This window comes from Lissotriton helveticus, chromosome 7, assembly GCF_964261635.1.
Source record: "Lissotriton helveticus chromosome 7, aLisHel1.1, whole genome shotgun sequence".
In the NCBI taxonomy this organism is placed as follows: Eukaryota; Metazoa; Chordata; class Amphibia; order Caudata; family Salamandridae; genus Lissotriton; species Lissotriton helveticus.
Window position 1 is genome coordinate 1,605,849,716 of NC_136068.1, and position 22,642 is coordinate 1,605,872,357.

The 22,642-nt window shown below is 46.2% G+C and overlaps 1 protein-coding gene across 2 annotated transcripts in view; it reads right to left on the reverse strand.

Annotated features, from left to right (window-relative positions):
* Window positions 1-8,264: 8,264 nt before the first annotated feature.
* The window catches only part of AKT1S1 (AKT1 substrate 1), a 770,156-nt gene continuing 755,778 nt past the window's right edge, over window positions 8,265-22,642 (reverse strand). Inside the window, exons 7-8 of one of the 2 annotated variants that reach the window (XM_078655232.1) lie at window positions 10,663-10,788; window positions 8,265-8,505 (exon numbers count right to left, since the gene is read on the reverse strand). In XM_078655232.1, the coding sequence (XP_078511358.1) occupies window positions 8,359-8,505; window positions 10,663-10,788 (273 nt within the window). In that variant the 3' untranslated portion in view covers window positions 8,265-8,358. The remainder of the gene's footprint in view (window positions 8,506-10,662; window positions 10,789-22,642) is intronic. The other variant, XM_078655231.1, reaches the window with a different exon arrangement.

Consider the following 22,642-nt stretch of genomic DNA (forward strand, 5'->3'; position numbering starts at 1 on the left):
AACAGACCACCCAGCCTAGAGACTTCCTTTGCTAAATTATCGATTTTATTAGTTAAAGGTTTAATAAGTTCTTCTATTTTTGCTGTTAAAGAGACTTCAAGACTTTTTATAAGTGAAGTAAGCAAGTCAGAAGATAAATTAGCCCCTTTACCACTAGTACCTGTAAATACAAAGGGAGTTATTACAGCAGGGCTATTAGTTGTTTTATCATCCTTTTTTTTAGTCTTAGAGTTGTAATTTTTTCCATTATCTTTTTGGGATACTATTCTACAGGTTCTCAAGGGCCTAGTCTCAGGTTGGGTCTCATTCATTATACCATTATCATCATTTAACTGCACTGGTGGGTCAGAATAAACCTCAACACTCACTGTAATGGGCACTGGAGGATCAATAGAGATAGCATCCCTCATATTAGCTTCAGAAATTTGTGGCTCAGGAACAGGCGATTTTTCTAATAAATCCCCTGTCACAGGACCCTTCCCCAAGGATACACGTCTGTCATTATTAATCTGGTTCACTTTCCTGACAATGAAATTATCCAGAGTAGCAGGCCCTACCATCACCTTGTCAGTTTTAGATTTAGACATCATGGGCAATAGTACTAAAACTTATACACTCTCACACAAATACCCTCAGGTCTACACACTCACAAAAATACAAATCATAAAATTAAAAAGAGTCTTACGTGCACTCAGCACGACAGTAGTCCGAATGGGGCGATGCAAAGTCCCTGGCCCAGACCAGTCTCCTCGGGCCTCGGAGGGCCACAGAGGGCCCGCCCTTTGCCCGGGCTTCGCCCCGGGCGCTCCCGCGCGCGACTCGCGGGGGCGATAGGGGGTGTCAGCCTTTATTCGGCGCCTCCGGCGCTCACTGCGCGTCACGGGCGCGCTGGTTGCAGAGGGAATGCTGGGGAGTGTGGTCCGGTTGCACGGGACGCCTCCCTCGCCTCCCGGCTTGTGCCTCTGGACTCTGCTCTTCCCGCCGTTCCCCTCACGGCAATGCCCGATGGCGAAAAGCGTCAGGTAAGCCTGTTGTTCCCCCACTGGGCTCCCGGGGGGTCTTCTCTACCTTATCTTATTTAACTGGCCTTCACTATTCTCTTCGTGTGTTCTCTTGTTACGTAGCCCTTCTTTTGAAGCATTCTACACATGTTTTGCCACCTGCAAATTGAATTACGGGCACTAGTGTTGATTAACCTGAAGGGAGGAGAGCACACGGCGTCTGAAAGGAGGGTGTGTTTTAGACATTCGATAGCTTGTTTTCGAACTATTCCTATTTGTCAGTTTTGTGTATATTGGGAGTTGTCATTGTAAACTTATGCTGTATAATAGACTGTGTGCCACGGATTGAAGTGGCAGTCTCTTGAGAACCTACCTGTGTGGTACTTCTTAGATAACTGTGCTTAGCTGCAGCTAATAAAACTACTTTTCTACGCCTAACAGAGTGTCTCGTGTCTCTGTCGGTCGAGGCAGGTGAACTCGGAGATCTTAGGCGTGCCCTACGCCGCCTGGTCCATAAGGTCAGGTTCTCCAAGCCGGGGCACTCGCGTAGCTTCACTCCAACTTCGGGGCCCGCTACCGCCCCTCCTCAATGTAGCGCAGAGTCTGCCTGCCGTCACTGCTTCCCTCACCGCCCAGCCAGCTCGGGTCCTCAATACGGGGCTGGAGACCTCCCGGTGGTGCTCCTGATCCTCCCGTGCCCTAATTGCCTCAGCGCCGACTGCGCTCCGTCTGCACCGCAGTTCGGGGCCAGGCCGGCAACTTCCGGTGTATGGCCCCGATGTTGTTCGATTCGGGGTTGAGGTTCCGTGATTTCGAACCAGACTCCATTTTGTTTGAGTTGTTCAAGACGCCATTTTTGTGTTGCCCTCACGTAGGCCGTGGAGGTAACCGAACGAACAAAGTTGCATGGGCCTCATTGTTCATGTATGCATTAACAGGCCCTTTTCTGACTTGTGAGTGAACTGCAGGACGCTGACCTCTTCACCTGAAACTGACCCTTCGCGAGCCCAATTTCCCTTGGTTTGATTCTTGTCTAAAATTGCCAATCAATGTTCAGGATATCGTTAACTTTTAGTTTCCTTGCACATATCTTATCCTAATCAGCATCTGAATTGTGTCTTTCCTTACGACTTTTCATTACATGGGTAGTGCTTTCAATTATGGGTTTGTTCGGCTTGTGGAAATTGAATTTGGGACAGTCCTAATAATTAACTTTTGGGTTGGGTTACTGTAAATTGGGTTTTTGTTAATGTGATACTCAGTTAGAAAATGTGTCCTATTGGTCAGAATTTTACGCAGTGGGTGTACATTTATAATGAGAATATGGTGTATAAAAAGCGATGTCTTGCTCTATGAAAATTGAGCAGTTTCCTGAGTTGTACACCGTGTTGTATTGCTTGGTTTACTGTTACTAGCTGCAGCTAATAAATTTGATCTTTGACGCCATCCAGAAGTATTCCGTGTCTCTGTATTCCAAGACAGGTGAATCCGAAGACTTCGGGTGTGTCCCTGGCACCGCTGGGTTCTAAGAAAACCCGGTTCTTCAGGGTCGGCCGCTGTGTGCACGCGAGTCCCCGGCTTGGTGGGCGAGCAGGCCGCTGGCTGCCAGGCGGCGCAGCTCCAGCTCTGGACCTCGCAGGGGGTCCAGGACCGCCGCAAACAGCGTTGCAGAAGTTCGGCCGTCAGGCAGTGGGGCCCGGCTTCTGGATATCAGGCCAAATATGTGCGGTCGGAAGAAGGGGTCAGCGGAGCCGAGCCCTGACAAGGCTATCTTGGTCTCGTGCGTGGCTCCTCCCCCACCAATTTTATTATATTTATATTTCAGTTTCTTTAGTTGAATCAGGGCAGACTGGTCTTTCAAACCTCTGAGTAACATGTCTTGGAATTTCATATCAGTCACCAATTTGTCTAGAGGCAATTTGGCGATTTGCTGCCCCTACCTCGCCTCCCCTTTGACCTCCATTTTGTTCTGCCTTGTTGTTCCCAGGCACGCCCCTCCTCCCCGCTACCGCCTCCCAGCTGCTGACCCTCCCACCCACGTTCAGAGAGCTCGCCACCTCCTCTCACCCCTTGTGACCGCCCGGACTCGTTCCTGACCGGTTGCTCCCTCCTCGCTCCTCTCCCATTGCTGCTGCCTGCCCTTGGTGAACTTCGCACCCCTAACTGGACACTACGGTATCGCCTGCGCTTTGTAATATTAGCGTATTGATATTTTTAGAAGCTGATAAACATAACGTAGGCTCCGCATTGTAATTGTATTGTTATCATAGCGCATGGAATTGTAGCGCCGCCCGCCCTGCTTTGTGCACAGTGCATTGTGTACGCGACTTTGTGTGTTTACTTTACCAGCAACTGCAAGTAGTTCGATTGCACTCTCGGTGCCACAGGCGATTTGCTGCCCCTACCTCGCCTCCCCTTTGACCTCCATTTTGTTCTGCCTTGTTGTTCCCAGGCACGCCCCTCCTCCCCGCTACCGCCTCCCAGCTGCTGACCCTCCCACGCTCCGCCCCCTCCACCATCCATTAAATGCCAGATGTCCCAACGCGCAGCGTCCACGCGCTGCGGCCGCGCCGAAGGTGCTCCAAAGGTAAGCCCATCTACGCCCGTCCGCGCCTGGACCGCGCCCAGCGCCCGTCCCCCTGCTCTATGCCGCCCCCAACCCCCCAGAGTAACTTATGATGCCGCTACTCTCCTCGCCCTCAACCCCGGACGCACCCCACTTTGCTGCGAAGCTACCCCAGGACGTACCCACGGCCCATTCGCCTGCCTCTCCTGCAAGTTCAACTGCTTCAGGACCCTCACCAAACACACTTCCTCCACGCACAGCTCCGAACCCAACGACTTGAAATGCATCCTACTGAACACCCGCTCGGTCCACAGACATGCAACCGAACTCTGGGACCTAATCGACACTGCGTCACCTGACATAGCCTTCCTTACTGAAACATGGATGAATGCTTCTTCTGCCCCCGACATCGCCATAGCCATACTTACAAGATCATTCGAAAAGACCGCACCGATCAAACTGGAGGAGGCATCGCCATCGTCCATAGAAACACCATCAAAATTACATCCAGCTCTGACGACAATCTTGCAACCGCGGAACACCTCCACTTTCAGATCCACACCGACCCCAGGACCACACTTAGAGGAACCCTCATTTACAGGCCCCCAGGCACCCGATCTCAATTCAGCGACGACATCACAGACTTCGTCAGCCCGCACGCCCTCGCCTCCGAGAACTACATTCTTCTAGGAGACCTCAACTACCACCTTGACAACATTCTCGACAACAACACCACCACCCTTCTGGACAACCTGTCCAATCTCGGACTCAAACAACTTGTTGACACCTCCACTCACATAGCCGGACACACGCTCGACCCTATCTTCACCTCCAGCAAGCACATCTCCTTCGATCACACTACAGCTCTCCACTGGACGGATCACAGCTGTGTTCACTTCAGCTACAAAACAACCCTGACCCACAACCGTCCACAACCCATTCCCCGAAGAAAATGGAAGAAAATCACCACCGACCAACTCCTCACATCACTCAGCCAAAACACTCCCACCCTAGCAACGGACCCAGACCTAGCGGCCACCAACCTCAGGCATTGGATTACCCACAGTGCGGACGAACTAGCACCCCTGAAAAAACACCAGTCGAAATCATCCAGCAAAAAAGCTCCCTGGTTCAATGACGACCTTAAAAAATCCAAGAAGACATGCCGCACCCTGGAGAAGAATTGGAGAAAAGAACCAACCTCAGACAACATGGCCTCCCTCAAGACAGCAACCCGCAAACACCACCAACTGATTCGATCCGCCAAGAAATCAGCATTAAAGGACCGTCTCGACAACAATTCTCATAACAGCAAGGAACTCTTCAACATCGTCAAAGAATTCACCAACCCCCCCGCAGCATCCAACGACATCACTAACTCCCAAGACCTCTGCGATGCGCTATCCTCCTTCTTCTACAACAAAATTGCCGACATCCACAACAGCTTCAAGATTACTCCCAATGACCAACTCACCCCACCCCCTTCAGATCCCACCCCTCCAACTAACTACCTCAACTCCTGGAACCCTATCACCATTGAAGACACCATTCGCCTCATGAACTCAATCCACTCTGGCTCACCTTCCGACCCCTGTCCCCACTACATCTTCAACAAAGCTGACTCCATCATCGCTCCCCAACTCCGCGATGTCATCAACTGCTCCTTCAACTCCGCCACCTTTCCAGAAATATGGAAACACGCCGAACTCAGCGCCCTTCTGAAAAAACCAACAGCAGACCCCTCAGAACTGAAAAACTACCGACCCATTTCCCTCCTCCCTTTCCCGGCCAAAGTCATCGAGAAAGCCGTCAATAGCCAACTCGCTGCCTTCCTCGAATCCAACAACTCCCTAGACCCCTCACAGAACGGCTTTCGAGCCAAACACAGCACCGAAACCGCCCTCATTGCGGCGACCGACGACATCCGAACACTCCTGGACAACGGTGAAACAGTGGCCCTCATTCTACTCGACCTCTCCGCCGCCTTCGACACGGTCTGTCACAACACCCTCATTCAATGCCTCTACAACATCGGCATACAAGGAAAAGCCTTGGACTGGATCATCTCGTTCCTAGCCGGGAGAACCCAGAGAGTCCGACTCCCCCCTTTCTACTCAGAGCCCACCGAAGTCATCTGCGGCGTACCTCAAGGCTCCTCACTCAGTCCCACCCTCTTCAACGTCTACATGAGTCCCCTCGCCTCCATCGCACGTCAACACAATCTCAACATCATCTCCTACGCCGACGACACCCAGCTAATCCTTTCCCTCACCAAAGACCCCAACACCGCCAAAAACAACCTTCACGAAGGTATGAAAGCAGTAGCCGAATGGATGAAACAGAGCCGCTTAAAACTCAACTCTGACAAAACGGAGGTGCTCATCCTAGGATCCTCCCCCTCAGCTTGGGACGACTCCTGGTGGCCTTCCGCTTTGGGATCTACGCCCACACCCACAGACCATGCACGTAACCTTGGCTTCATTCTAGACTCCTCCCTCTCAATGTCCAGACAAGTCAATGCCGTATCGTCCTCCTGCTTCAACGTCCTCCGCATTCTCAAAAAGATATTCCGCTGGATCCCCCTCGAAACAAGAAAGACTGTTACCCATGCACTGGTCACGAGTCGACTGGACTATGGCAACACACTCTACGCCGGAATTACAACAAAATTGCAGAAAAAGCTCCAGCGCATCCAAAACGCATCAGCGAGACTCATATTAGACATCCCGCGCCGAGAGCACATCTCCGGTCACTTAAAAAACCTCCACTGGCTTCCCGTCAACAAAAGAATTACCTTTCGCCTTCTTACCCACGCACACAAGGCCCTCTATAAGCTAGGACCCGAATGCCTCAACACCCGACTGTCCTTCTACAATCCCATCCGCCAACTAAGATCATCCAATCAAGCCCTCGCCGCAGTCCCGCGCATCCGAAAAACCACCATGGGTGGCAGATCCTTCTCCTTCCTGGCTGCCAAGACCTGGAACTCACTCCCCACCCACCTCCGCCTTACTCAGAATCACATCTCCTTCAGAAAAGAACTGAAAACATGGCTATTCGATAAACAGTAAACCCCTCCCTCCAGCGCCTTGAGACCCTCTGGGTGAGTAGTGCGCTTTATAAATGCATGAACTTGAACTTGAACTAGAGAAGATCTAATTTATATTTGTATTTTTCGGCCATCCGGCTTATCACCTGTCCTCAAAAACATTTCGAGGTATCCCAAAGAGTGACTGAAGAGGAGACAGAGGAAATGTTGTCTTCTAGGAACAATGTTAATTCCTATGACAATTTATTTAATCACTGATGCCTTGTAAAGGTCAGCATGTTGCATTACATGCATGGTAAAGGGATCCATGCTAAACTCATACATGGTAACGTGCAGCAGCCATTCAAAATCAGAATTGGTGAAATGGCCTATTTCAGTAATACTGATTGACTCCCACCTGCCAAACAGCATGAATATCTGCAGTTAGACCCCTTTTGGTTGGGTCATTGCAGAGCATCCACCAATCGTCCTGATATCACTCGCCACCTGTTCCATTAATGATTATTCTATGAGTGACCGGCTGAATGAAGGCAAGCCGATAATCTAGCAGTGGTTTGAGGTGCACTGCAAGATACTACCTACTTTCTGCCTTTTGCCACCTGCAGTAGCAAACCTTCAGAATGTATGGATACTCACCGAGATTAGATTCGGTTTACTGTGGTATAAAATTAACTATTTTGCCCCACCTAGTAAGGATGGCTACTTCTTCAAGCAACCTTCTTGAAGATCACAGAAGGACAGAAATGGACAGCAAAAAAAAGAGGACATTGTTTCCTTAGATAACAAAAACTGGCAAATAACGAGAAACAACTTAGTCACCAATCCAAATGATGTAGGTGCACGCACGTATCTGGTATACAGAAAAATCAAAGGTATCACAGGAACCCAAAAACACCCGAGAAGGAAAGGGTAGACCAGGAACAATCGCTGTTGAGACGCACTGAAGCCGATCGAAGGATCATTTTACAGTACAGCTTCATGAAGTGGCCTAAATTCGATACTGTGAAGAAATTGGCTATTGAGAGACAGGCCTCCTTTCAGTATCAAAGAATGTAAAAGAGAGGAAAACAACTGCTGGTCAGCACTGTCTCCTGAAGAGCACAACGCCGAGGAGAGATGCTGAGGAGGCACCTGACGCCTCTTAGCACTTGCAGTCAGGTTTCCCCAGGTACTTCTATACCTATGACGCTTCCACTTTGATGATTGAAGTATGGAAACACAAGGTGATCAGGTTTACCTGCAGACAATTGTCGGTGCCAGGGTAAAAGTGCTGGAGCTGCTAAACAGTGTGTCTGTAGACCTGAAGTACATATGGTTTGAGTGCAGCAGAGAAGGAGGACAGAGTAGTTAAAGGTTAAGGAAAAGAGGGACCTTCACCGCACCAACATCTCTACTGGCAGCCCACCATGCTAATTACCATGGAGGTGATCAGGCCTGTGGTCAAGTGAAGCGAGAGGGAGTGACAGATTCTTACGGATTTTAAGGAGTCGAGAGTGCGTAGAGGACACAGCCACATTAATACTGCTGCTTATTGTCCCTCTGTAACCACCATTAGTACACAATATTTCACTCTAGTATGATGGCCTCTGTATTCATGGGTGGACAGCACTGATTACTGAGGATGAAAAAGAAAAGCAACACCCTGGGGTTTTAGTTGGTCGAAGAATTTTATTGGTGACAACAGCAGCTTGCATAAGTCCTTAGGTTGACCACGTGGTCATGAGCTCCCCAAGCCTATGGTGCTATCCAAGTGTGTGCTTGTCGAACAGGTACTCCCCCAGGCCTGTCTGCGGCACCCCCAGGCGCTTCAGGTTGGTCACGTGGTCGCCAAGCTTCTTGATGGTCTTCACCTGTTCCTGCAGGTACACCGTCTCCAGGAAGTCGCAGAGCTGCCAAAGAGAGGGGAATAGTTAAGAAGTTGGATTTAGGTAGTTGATTTGTGCTGCACTTACTTCCAGATCCAACAGCAAACAAGGTACTTTCTTAGGAGTGAAGTCAGACAACTATTGTGGAAGTAAATACGTGGGATGCAGACACTATACAGTATCACAAACCCTTTATCAGCAGCCAGTTCAGTTGTCAGGATGTCAGTGTTCTTTTTATGTACACTTTCCCTTCAGGTGACCTGCATACACATGTTTTGCTACCTTCTTTGCTATAGCTGATGGGTATTCTAATATAAGAGCCATATTTTCTTTTTCACCCTTACTAACAAATACTTCCCAAACTGCCCCTCTGGTTCGTGGGGTTAGAGATTGTGAATGGAGTGAAACCTTGCATCTCAGTTATCAGGAAAGAGTTGTGTTTTGAGGTGTGTATGAATGAAGTCACGAGTGTTGGAATATTTTTGGAGTGGAGGTTCCAAAATTGTGTTATCTCAAAGTGAAAGTCTTTAATGATATCTCCAAGCACTGAAAGTCTGGGGGTGCACCCGCATCTTTACCTTCTTGCTCGAGCCCCTGTGAAGTAAAGCCTACATAGGTTCTGTTCAGAGACCACTGTTAAGACAATTTTCTGAATAAATCCTAACTGACGTTCCTGCACACCAAACACTGCCCCCCTCATGCATTCATTCCATGGGAAGTCTGCCTGTCGAAGTATTAAACAAGGATTGCTTTCAGCGGTTTGAACATTTTGCAAACTAACTAAATATAAAAACCAAAAAGGTACGTATGCCTTGACACATTTTTGTGTGATTATTTTAACTCTACCAGAGTTATTCCTTCTCGTCACTAATCAGTTCTCCCTGAGAATGTATTTCCAGACCCTCCCTCAGTGGTAGCAATCGGCACATGGACACATTCCTTACTATGTATGTGAACACAGGTCAGCCTGTTCTATTGTTATATGTGTGTGTTGTCTGACTCCACATTTCTATTCCAGTATGTCCAACCAGAAGCCAAAGGAGGGACCCACACCCATTTGTGTAAATTAAACAAGGCATGCTTTCATGACGGGGTTGCCATTTCATTATCAGATTAGAATACTGAACCCTAAACAGCCTTTCTATTTTCCCTTCACATTGACAAGGCCATGTCCCTTACCTAAGGTGACCCCCAAATCAGGGAGTTTTAAAATACCCAGACACCATTTTTCCAGAAATCGGGGCGGGTGGCATAATCACTCACTGTTCCCATCCCTGAAACTTGGCATAATTTATTAAGGAAGTGCTAAGAAAGTTCTGAGATTCACACACCGTCCCCGATTGCAAGTGTTTCTTAGGACTGGTGTTCCATTAAACATCCTTCTAATTTTGGAGTGTAAACCAAGATATGTCTCATATTCGTTATAAATACTTTAACAAAATCCCTTTCACTTGTGCACTGGTGTCGATCCTTTACATGGTTTATTTTCTTTGAACTTCTCTAGATCGATGGATTATTAAATATCACTAAAATGTTAAGTTAAGATGTGAACATGGAAGATATCCAACATAAATAATGTTTATGTGTAAGTTTCCTCCCATTTATAATTTTATAAAAGATGGAGACAAATATTTCTTAAGACAAATGGATTATGACTTTCTGTACTCTGGCTCACCTGAGCAGAGCGGGGGGGGGAGGCTCACACTGTATGTTTAATGTTGATTCTAGTCGCATGTTCAGCAGCTGGACCGACATGCAAAGAGGATGTTGGCCGTGGCTGTCAGTCACAGCGCCTGGAGCTGTGGAGCGCCAAGTAGGACATGTTCATAGCTCTGGCGCCTGGCTTTGGCATCTCCATCTACGGTTGGACCCCTTCTCCGACGACCCACAGAGGAGCTTCCAAATATTTCATGTTGCATTTGTGGTATGAGTAATGCGACTATAGTGTGACCCTACCTACAAAGCAACCCAATGCTTCGAACAGAGCAGCACCTCGCTGTTAGCACTGCTGTTTCAAAAGGATGAGCGCCCTTAATAATTAGCAATACTAAAAATACACGTATGAAACCTCGCTTTCTTCTGTGGTTCAGCCTGGACCTTCAATCTGCTGTTCCTTCTTGAAGTCTGGGATCCCCACAGGGCACTAAACACATGCATGGTGCCCGGCGCGGCCATACTCACGTGGGGGTCGCTCTTCTCTGTTGCCAACTTGTGCAAATCAAGGAGGGCCTGGTTCATTGTCTTCTGCAGGTGGAGAGCAGCCTGTAGGGCCTCCAAGGAGTTACCCCAGGTCTCCTTCTCTGGCTTCTGCAGGAGAGGAGGTGAAAGTGAGAGAGATCCTGTGTCGTAACAAGCCTTCCCAAGCAGCCCCATGCTACCGTATACCTCTCCACGCATTCTGTAACTTCTACTACAGAGACACCGTGAGAACTCAAACAGACTTAGCTTTACATTTCCTACGGATTCACCATGACACCTCTCACAGATATATTGTAACTCCTCCCACAGATACTACTGGTAGTGCACCTCCTAGAATCATAAACATATGAATTATGCCATGGCACTTGGTACAGATACACCCTTAATGATGCACCCTGACACTTCCCACAGATAAACCCTGACACTGTGTACAGATATTCCCGTACACCTCCCACAGAAGCGCGCCTACATCTCCCACAGACATTGCCTGACATATCCTGCAGATGAAATTTCCCACCTCCCTCATGCAGATATCCCCAGTTCCTCGAATGGATACACCCTTATACCTTCTGTAGATGAATCACCTCCTCCAGGTTTATCCTTCCATCTCCTACAAATACACATTTCTATCTCCCACGGATACAACCTACCATCTCCTACTGATTCATCCTTACATCTCCAACAGATTCACCCTTAATCTCCAGCCGATACAACCTGAAACCTCTCACAGATGCACCCTTCCATCTAATACAGATTCATCCTTACACCTCCTACAGATTCACCCTTACACCTTCTTCAGATTCACCCTTACACCTCCTACAGATTCACCCTTACACCTCCTGCAGATTCACCCTTACACCTCCTACAGATTCACCCTTACACCTCCTGCAGATTCACCCTTACACCTCCTGCAGATTCACCCTTACACCTCCTGCAGATTCACCCTTACACCTCGTACAGATTCACCCTTACACCTCCTACAGATTCACCATTACACCTCCTACAGATTCACCCTTACACCTCCTACAGATTCACCCTTACACCTCCTGCAGATTCACCCTTACACCTCCTACAGATTCACCCTTACACCTCCTGCAGATTCACCCTTACACCTCCTGCAGATTCACCCTTACACCTCCTACAGATTCACCATTACACCTCGTACAGATTCACCATTACACCTCCTACAGATTCAACCTTACACCTCCTACAGATTCACCCTTACACCTCCTACAGATTCACCCTTACACCTCCTGCAGATTCACCCTTACACCTCCTACAGATTCACCATTACACCTCGTACAGATTCACCATTACACCTCCTACAGATTCACCCTTACACCTCCTACAGATTCACCCTTACACCTCCTACAGATTCACCCTTACACCTCCTGCAGATTCACCCTTAGACCTCCTACAGATTCACCCTTACACCTCCTACAGATTCACCCTTACACCTCCTACAGATTCACCCTTACACCTCCTACAGATTCACCCTTACACCTCCTACAGATTCACCCTTACACCTCCTACAGATTCACCCTTACACCTCCTGCAGATTCACCCTTACACCTCCTACATTCACCCTTACACCTCCTACAGATTCACCCTTACACCTCCTACAGATTCACCCTTACACCTCCTACAGATTCACCCTTACACCTCCTACAGATTCACCCTTACACCTCCTGCAGATTCACCCTTACACCTCCTACAGATTCACCCTTACACCTCCTACAGATTCACCCTTACACCTCCTACAGATTCACCCTTACACCTCCTACAGATTCACCCTTACACCTCCTACAGATTCACCCTTACACCTCCTACAGATTCACCCTTACACCTCCTACAGATTCACCCTTACACCTCCTGCAGATTCACCCTTAGACCTCCTACAGATTCACCCTTACACCTCCTGCAGATTCACCATTACACCTCGTACAGATTCACCCTTACACCTCCTACAGATTCACCCTTACACCTCCTGCAGATTCACCATTACACCTCGTACAGATTCACCATTACACCTCCTACAGATTCACCCTTACACCTCCTACAGATTCACCCTTACACCTCCTACAGATTCACCATTACACCTCGTACAGATTCACCATTACACCTCCTACAGATTCACCATTACACCTCCTACAGATTCACCCTTACACCTCCTACAGATTCACCCTTACACCTCGTACAGATTCACCCTTACACCTCCTACAGATTCACCCTTACACCTCCTACAGATTCACCCTTACACCTCCTACAGATTCACCCTTACACCTCCTACAGATTCACCCTTACACCTCCTACAGATTCACCCTTACCCCTCCTACAGATTCACCCTTACACCTCCTTCAGATTCAGCCTTACAACTCCTATAGATATAACCTTACAACTCCTAGAGATATAACCTTACACTTCCTACAGATATAACCTTACACTTCCTACAGATACACTCTTATACTTCCCAGTGATACACCCTTACACATCTCCCCCACACACCTCTGACAGAAACTCTTCTACTTGTCACAGATGCAACCTTACATATCCCACAGATACAACCACACACCTCCTGCAGAACCCCATTGTGTGTCCCACATCACCTTACACCCCACACATAAAACTAGACACCTCCTACAGATACACCGAAATTCTTCCCATTGATACACCCTTGCACCTCCTACAGAAACAGAATACTAAATCCATTCATGCCCTAATGATACTCTTGTGTATGCTACAGCTACATTTCTCCTATATTCAACATCTGAAGTATTCAAAGAGTTATGCCATGACCTCTTGATACCTGTCACGTCCTACATATACGATCCTACCCCATTGCTGGCAGGTGGGGTAAATGGGTGAATCTGATAGATGGAGGGGGGGATCCATAGAGTGAATCCTGTATGAGTCCCTTCGCACAGATTGTGTATTGCGGATTGATGGCTTGTTAGTTCAGGGAGAAAACTATTAGGTGTCTGCTCTGTTTATGGAGGCAGAGCACCCCTGTGAGGTAGGTGGGCACTCCTCTGTGAAGTGTCAGTGTTCGAGGCAGAGAACATTCAATTCCGATCTTTATTTGTTCAGTAGTGAGGCAAGAAGTTCTGAGCTGTAAGCTGCTTTCGACAAGCTTACGTTTCCTATGAGACTTGCCAATCTGTCAGCTCTGGGTGTCTGCCACAAAAGCCCTACATTTCTGCTGCCTCGGGTGCCTCCCTCGGGGTCTAGCTGGCTGTCTGGAAGCCTCATGCTTGATGGAAGAATTTGCATTCTGGGGTAAGCATGAAGAGGTTTAATATTTTACACTGTATGGTGAATTTAGAAAGTATATTCAAATAATGATGTAAACCATGCAAAGGTAAATAGTGTTACTTTCCTTTGCAAAATGATGCATATTCCAAATATCCTTGCACTAAGTTCAGCCTGGAGTTCAAGGTCTTTACAACAAACATGGTGATGCAAGGACATTTTAAATTTATCTTAGCTACTGGTGATTACTCGGGGCCAAATCCTAGTCTGTCATTTTGGGCCCTTTGTGCCACTGTAAAACGAGGCCAGCCGCGTAGCTTTAAGAGGAACAGTCCAGTCCGAACTGACCCTTCCAGCAACCCCAGACTGGTTTTGGTTCAAGATGGCTGCCATGACTCTTCAGGATGTGAAGGCGTGTATATATATAGATATATTACCTACTGGCGGTCGCCAGTAGGTATATATAGTTAGGATTTTTTCTCTATGGGATTTTTGAAAATTCTATGTCAAATAACTTTGGCGTTTGTGGACGGAATTGGCTGAAATTTTCAGGAAAATTGCACATTTTGTTTCTGAGCAGCCCCTGAAAATTGGGGGGGGGGGTTCGTCCAGGGGGGGTCGAGAAAAAAGGGGGGTCCCAAAACGTGTTTTTAACATTGAGTTTTCCATAGGGCGGTTGGCCTCACTTTTAGCCCGAACGGCTGAATGGATTTGCACGAAACTTGGCAAAATTGTAGGGACTGGTAGCCCGATGTGCCTTTTGTAGGTCTCAATATATGTGCTACAGTGGATTTTGAGAAATTAACGTTTAAAAAAAGATATATATCTGTAACAGCGGACCGGGCAGCGCTCCAGTACGCGTACTTTTCGCGCAACGGAGCTTTGTGAAGCGAAGCTGATTGGTTCTCCGGCGTCTGTAAACATTCCAAACAGTCCGTAGCGGCCGCCATCTTGTCTCTCGGTAGGATCGAGAGACAAGAGGAGGCCAAAGCGAAGGGGCAAATGACCATAAGGGGGCATAGTAGATCCTCGCTGACCCCCTAGGTTTGATGTGGAGGTTTTAAAAGGGCCCCGCGGGGCAAAAAAAAAAAATAATAATAATAATCGAACGGCTGAATGGATTTGCACGAAACTTGGCAAAATTGTAGGGACTGGTAGCCCGATGTGCCTTTTGTAGGTCTCAATATATGTGCTACAGTGGATTTTGAGAAATTAACGTTTAAAAAAAGATATATATCTGTAACAGCGGACCGGGCAGCGCTCCAGTACGCGTACTTTTCGCGCAACGGAGCTTTGTGAAGCGAAGCTGATTGGTTCTCCGGCGTCTGTAAACATTCCAAACAGTCCGTAGCGGCCGCCATCTTGTCTCTCGGTAGGATCGAGAGACAAGAGGAGGCCAAAGCGAAGGGGCAAATGACCATAAGGGGGCATAGTAGATCCTCGCTGACCCCCTAGGTTTGATGTGGAGGTTTTAAAAGGGCCCCGCGGGGCAAAAAAAAAAAATAATAATAATAATCGAACGGCTGAATGGATTTGCACGAAACTTGGTAAAATATTAGGGACTGGTAGCCCGATGTGCCTTTGCTAGGTCTCAATATGTGTGCTCCAGTGGATTTTGAGAAATTAACGTTCAAAAAAAGATATATATCTGTAACAGCGCTCCGCTTCGCGTACTTTTCGCGTTACGGAGCTTTGCGAAGCTGATTGGTTCTCCGGCGTCTGTCAACATTCCAAACAGTCCGTAGCGGCCGCCATCTTGTCTCTCGGTAGGATTGAGAGACAAGAGGAGGCCAAAGCGAAGGGGGAAATGACCATAAGGGGGCATAGTAGATCCTTCCTGACCTCTTAGGTTTGATGTACCATTTTGCCAAGTTTGGTGTAATTCCGTTCAGCCATTCAGGCTGTAGACGTATGTAAATGTCCTATGGAAAATTGCATGGGGAAAACACATTTGAAAGTGTTGAAATTTAGAACCAATTAAAATGTTACTTTGGTTTTGTATTTGTGTGTGATGAAAGTTAATTGGTTATGTATATATGTCAAATGAGAGGAAACCACAGCCATTTTGTGATACTACTGTCTGAGGTACATTTGTGAGGAATTTTTGGTGGTGAATTTCTGGTGTTTGATTTACACAGTACTAACACTTCTCCTACTTTTAAAAAGGTGAGTTGTTAATTTGTAAGGGGAACTATGTTGTACACTTGAAGATAATTTGAAAAATGTTTTCTGTTATTTATTTGCAGTCCTTCTGTTATACTCATTTCATTTCAAAGTGCTTTATTTCGAGTATTACTCATAAAAGCAGACAAACATACATATAATAAAAAACAATTAAATTTACAACGTCATATTAGACTTAAGCACACAGTTAATATTTAAAAACACAATACATAAGAGAATTATCAAAAGCAGGATAGATATGAAAAAGTGCCAAAATAGTGATCATAAGTGAGCAATTTTTAAAAAAAGAAGATATATCATAAAATTTCGAACCGATGATACATTAAAATTGAATATGTTATAGAAGGTGAAAGATAAATACAAGTCTAGCAGTCTCTGACCAAATAATCATTTTTTCCAGAGAATAGACTAAAGCCTAGCAGTCTCTGAGTATATCATAAATTATTACAGAGAATAGACGTGTACTAACAATCCTGTAAACAACAGATTGAGTTATTGCCCTCTAATCGTTCTCTGTCTTAAAACCCAAGCCCACCCCAGGTACTTTGCAATGGCAATAATAATCCAATTAGCAGATGTAGTTCTTAAAATCCGCAGTGCTACCATGCTATTTTTTGTACCTAGGTTCCTACACATTGGAGCCAACCAAACTCTCCTAGGAATAGAGTACCTTGAACATGAGAACAGAAAGTGACCAAGGGTCTCATTACCTACCCCACAGGCAGGACAAGTTGACGCGCCCCCTGCTTTCCATTTAGATGTTAAGTTGGATAAAGGCAAGGAACCAACCCTCAGTTGGAAAAGCAGTTTCCTGTCCATGGGCTTTAATATGTAATCCCAATACATTTCATAAATTGGGTACAACTTGCTCTCTAAGTAGCTGGTGGTCATAGACCCACTGTTTAAACTAAGCATACTTTTATTAACAACATGTTCCCAGTAGATACTTTTTATAGCAGACTTAGAAGGGAATAGGGCCCCGGCTGGGTCAACCCAAAGAGCATTAAGTCCTATATCGAACAAGGCAATCTTCAATGATTTAAACCATTTAATTTTGTTGTAGCAATCTCTTGTGACAACATCTTTAAACCCATTCGCATAGTGAGAGAGCTCTGGCGTGGTCCAAAGCCTACGCCAATATAAAATCGGGCGTAGTTTGGCCTTATCAGAAATTGCTCTCCTACCTAATTCATATCTTAGAGGCAATTGCGGGCTGCTCTGAGGGACGCCTATCACATTCCTGTAAAATTTATTTTCTGAGGTTTGGAGCTCCTGAAGGTTTTCGTACCCCCATAGTTCCGCACCATACAGGGCAGACCCTATTGCTTTTGCCTCGTAGATTATCAGAGGTGGTTTGATGGGCTTAGTAAACGATTTCCTTTGCTCTTTAATGATTGTGCCAGCTATTTGCTTGTGCCTTAATATAGCAATATTAAGGTGAGACCGCCACCTGTTATCGTTGGAAATATGTATCCCTAGGTAAGTGAAGGATTTAACAACCTCCAGGGTACGGCCACTCAACAAAATATTAGATTTAAAATTTCTGTGAGGATTGAAGGCCGTGAGTTTTGTCTTGGACCCATTTACCTCGAGTCCATGAGCTACACAGAAATCATCAAATATTGCCAGTGCTTTTTGCAACCCTGCTGGTGTTTTTGATAAAATTAAAGTATCATCGGCGAACATTAAAATTGGAACTTTTTCACCTGCAAGAGAAGGAGCATCAACTGCCTGGGACTGCATAGAAGAAACCACACCGTTAATAAAAAGAGTGAACAGGGTAGGCGCCATTGAACAACCCTGCCTAACCCCACGCTCAACTGGGAATTCAACGGTGTCATTACCATACCCACCCCAGCGAATTGTGGCATAATTGCCCTCATGCAGCCGCATGATTAAGGACCACAATTCCCCGGGGACCCCAAGTGTCACAAGAACTTCCCACAGTTTTGACCTTGGTACCAGGTCGAAGGCAGCCCGCAAATCAACAAATGCTGCATACAGGCTGCCTCCGCCTAGCACCACGGTCCTCCACTGAATCAGCTGAAGACGGAAGACTTGGTCCACAGTGCTGGTTGCCCTGCGAAAGCCAGCCTGAAAGGGGGATAAGATGTTATTATCCTCAACCCAATCAAGCAGCCTATTTACAATTACACGACCGACTATCTTTTGAACAGTATCGATCAAACTAATCGGACGGTAATTACTAGGCAGAGCACGATCCCCTTTCTTGTATATCGGGATGATAACGGCACCCCTCCATGTCACAGGGATATCTGCACCTCTGGCGATGTGATTGATTAGCAGATGGATGTATTTAGACCACCTTGCAGTATCGTTTAAAAAAACGTCTGCAGGTACACCGTCGATGCCAGGAGCACGACCATGATGGACAGATTTAAGTGCCATCATTATTTCGTGCTGCGTAAAGGTGTCAGCTTCCATCGTGGCATGGGGTACACATACGCTATCCGTAGCCAGGTTGCTCGATGCGTATTGTTCACTAAAAAATTTAACCCAAGCATCCTGGGGGACGTTATTTGTAGAGGCATCTTCAATCCTGTCATGGCCCCATTTAACTATATGCCAAAATAACCTAGAGTTATTTTGGTCACTGGCACTCTGTAACATATTCCAATGGGCTTCATCCCAATCTTTTTTAGCCTTAATTATTGAAGATTTATATTGTGCCCTAGCCATCCTGATGGCCTCCTTGTTTTTATTTTTAATCGCGGCCCATAAACGGGCCCTGGCCCCCTTACAGTCTTGGTTATACCATTTGGCTGGCCTAAGTTTCCCTGGCTTTTTGTTATTAGTCGGTTTTAAAAAATGGCATTGTATTTCTTTGAAGAGGTCATTGTGGACCTGAGTAACTATGTTCTGGGTAGATGGTAACCCGACCACACCCTCAAGGGCCACAGTGGCCTTATCAGTTGCCATATTTATTTTTCCCAAAGCCAGCAGGTCAGTTTTAACACTGGTCCACCTCAGCCTGCGCATATCATTAGTGGGTATAATCAAAGGCGGGAGGGGTTCAGCACAGGTATTTAAGACGGCATCGGACTTCCACCAGTTATGAAGGACACATAAAGGGTCATGATCGCTCTCTAACCTTTCCAACACAGCCATATCAATGACCTTTGGCCATAGAGACATACTACATATTACGTAGTCAATACGGCTCTTATTTCTTCCATTGTTAAAGGTCATAGCTGGTATTCTGTCAGACTTTGTTCGGCCATTCAAGGCCCTTAACCCATGTTCAAAACACATAGCGTTTAGGCCAAGAATGTCCTCAGTCCAACGAGTTATTGGGACTGTAGTGAGAGCGGGGATATCCCATAGGGTGTCTTCTTCCATACCCAATTGTACATCGCCAGTGTCTAAAGTCTCAAAAGTGCGATTTAGGTCGCCGGCTATTAATATGTTATTCCCTGATGAGTGAGTTTCTAATAAGTTGTACAAAGACAAAAGGACCTCAGATTTTCTTGCATTTCCCCCCCTGGCATATACATTGTAGATGTCCATGGAGGTAGATGAGCTACCCTTTAATCGAATGAGCTGAATGTCTTTTTGATGAAGCTCAATGTTTCTCACATCAACCATGAGAGCCTGGCGCACCCATATCGTAAGTCCCCCCATCGGTCGCCCTTTAGGACCCTTCGTGGCTGGGAGGTAGAAATTCAGATAACCAAGTGCAAATACAGGATCTACAGCCCAAGTTTCTTGGAAAATGCAGACATCATATTGGCTGACAAAACCAGACCATATACCACAATCCATTTTAGAACAAAGCCCCGCAATATTCCAAGACAATAAATTCCCAGTTGTGTTTACTGTTATAGAACAAGTGCAATAATCCGACCCTGATGACAACAGATCAACATTGCCAGTTTCATTAGGATTTGCAATAACTACACCAGCACTAGATACAGTAGTGTCTGTCACATCCTGTAAAGGTTTAGGACAACTCGAAACCGCTGTATAGTTTGCAGCCATAGGAACTTGCAACACGGTGGTAGAGGTGCATGATAGTCAATCACAAGCGTCTAGGTTGGAGAGTGCAGCGAATCTATTTTCCACTCCTAGACCCCACTCAGCAAGATCAGAGTTCTTGCTGCCCCTCTTGGTTACAACGTTCCATTTTGTTCTGAGAGTGCTGCAATTAGGACCTCTGCCTTTTCTAGGATAAAAGAAATCTAAAGTCAGAGGAACAATAGGGGTAAATCTTTTCTGGGGCGGGTGGAGGTTTGGTAAAATATTTGGCAGGACCTCGGGGTCAGAGAAGTTAAGTACAACGCAATCCCCCTTGAATTTTTTTGCCCTGTTCCCAATCCACTCAACCCTTCGTGCATTCACCAGTTCTTCCGCAAGTTGCTCCTTGCCCCAGGGTGTTATGGCCATGTTATTAGTTAGCCATGACAACGATTTATTGAGTAATGACGCAGTCGACTCAACATCACCGGGGGCTAATTTGGGTACATTAGCAAGAACGAGAACTAGTGGTGAGGCTTCAACGACGAGCTCTGATGCTCCATTCGTGGTATTTGATTCCCCATAAGGTAAAGCAGATGAAACGTCTCCGGGAGGCCTATCAGATAAGTTTGCCAGTAAGGGCAACGGGGGATTTTGTGTAACAACAGAAGTCGGTCCATTAGAGTAGTTAGATTTAATTTCAGACATCAGAGGCTGGACACATGTTGAAATGGCTTCTGGTAGTTTTCTCACCTCCCCCAAAGTTTTTCCCAATAGACCTTCCAGTTTGCTTACCTCAGCAGTTAATTTGTCGATTTTACTGATCAGGGGTTTTACCATCCCTTTAATTTTTGTATCCATCAGACAACAAAGTTTCTGCAATAAATCGTCGGAAAGAGTCACATAAGTTTCCCCAGTCAAGTCCTCTTCATCATCATCGGTAGATTTCCTTGGTGGCGACGCAACTTTGTTTTTAGATGACCTTAAGCCTCCTCTCTTTTGTATGGCTTTCCTTTTACCCCCTGAAACCCTAGGTGCGGGGATGGGGGGAGCGGTAGAAATAGCAGACTCGCTATTTACGGAAAGCACAGTTGGTGCATCTGTGTCACTATTTTCTTCTCTATTAGCAACAATGCCGCTAGGCTGAATACAATTTGAATCCTGGAGGGAGGCATGTGCCCCACCGAGGAGGCTATTATTTAACAAGGCGAATGAGTCCTCGTTCTCTATATCTACTAATGGTGATTGTAGAGGTGATTCCAGACCCAGTGAGGTCCTTCTATCAGTGTTGATTTTTGCCACAACTTGTACGAGATAGTTCTCCATTGTATTAGAAGATGTGGGTTGCTTTTTTGCAGGCATTTGGCAACAGAAATCCACTTGAGACTAAAATAAGTACTACGAATAGTAAGGTTACTGGTTACCTGGAGCTTAGTGAGCCTGGACTGCCTTATGCGCTATAGATGGAGTAATTAGAGCAAAGTCCCTGGCCCAACCCAACCGTGGCCAACCTCGGACGGCCTCAGACGGCCCGCCCTTTGTCCGGGCTTCGTCCGGGCGTCCCGCTCGCGTCCCGCGAAGCGGGTATCAGCGCCGCTTTTGTGCGCCTCCTGGCGCCCTCGCGTCACTGTGAAGCGCGCCGCCGCGTAGGCTGCCGGGAATTGAAGTCCCGGAGCGGCGACGCGTGCAGGCTGTGCAAAAGATGACTCTCGGCGGTGGCGGCTTGTCTCCAGTGCCCCTGCAGCCAGGAAAGAAAGGTCCGGTCTGTGGCAGCGTCAGCAGGTTAGTGAAAGGCTGTTATACTAAATACTTGATAAAGTTAGTTTTATATTATGTATTACTAAAAACGATAAATGAAAGTGATTATTTTTTTCTGCAATTTACAGCAAGCAATTTCAAAATAAAATGGCTCACAATGAAGAGACCGTGGCAATTTCTTTTGAATTGTCCACTACATTGATTGAAATTGAGAGCACCAATAATGAAATATTGTCACAAGGAGGAGATGACTTGTATGATTCCATTAGATTGATTGAAATGGACAGCACCAATAATGAAATATTGTCACAAGGAGATGACTTGAATGATTCCACTACATTGATTGAAATTGAGAGCACCAATAATGAAATATTGTCACAAGGAGGAGATGGCTTGTATGATTCCATTAGATTGATTGAAATGGACAGCACCAATAATGAAATATTGTCACAAGGAGGAGATGACTTGAATGATTCCACTACATTGATTGAAATTGAGAGCACCAATAATAAAATATTGTCACGAGGAGATGACTTGAATGATTCCACTACATTGATTGAAATTGACAGCACCAATAATGAAATATTGTCACAAGGAGGAGATGACTTGAATGATTTTTTTGATCAATCTGTTGATGGCGAATTTATCGAATGTTTGGAGACCATAGAGTTACAAGAATCATCATTGCAGACTTTTCATGAGGAAATTGCTGATGAGGACATGTTACTAGTTCTTTCAAATTTAGAAAATTCTGAAGAATAAATTTATATTTAGAAATCAAAAATTGTTTGAGACA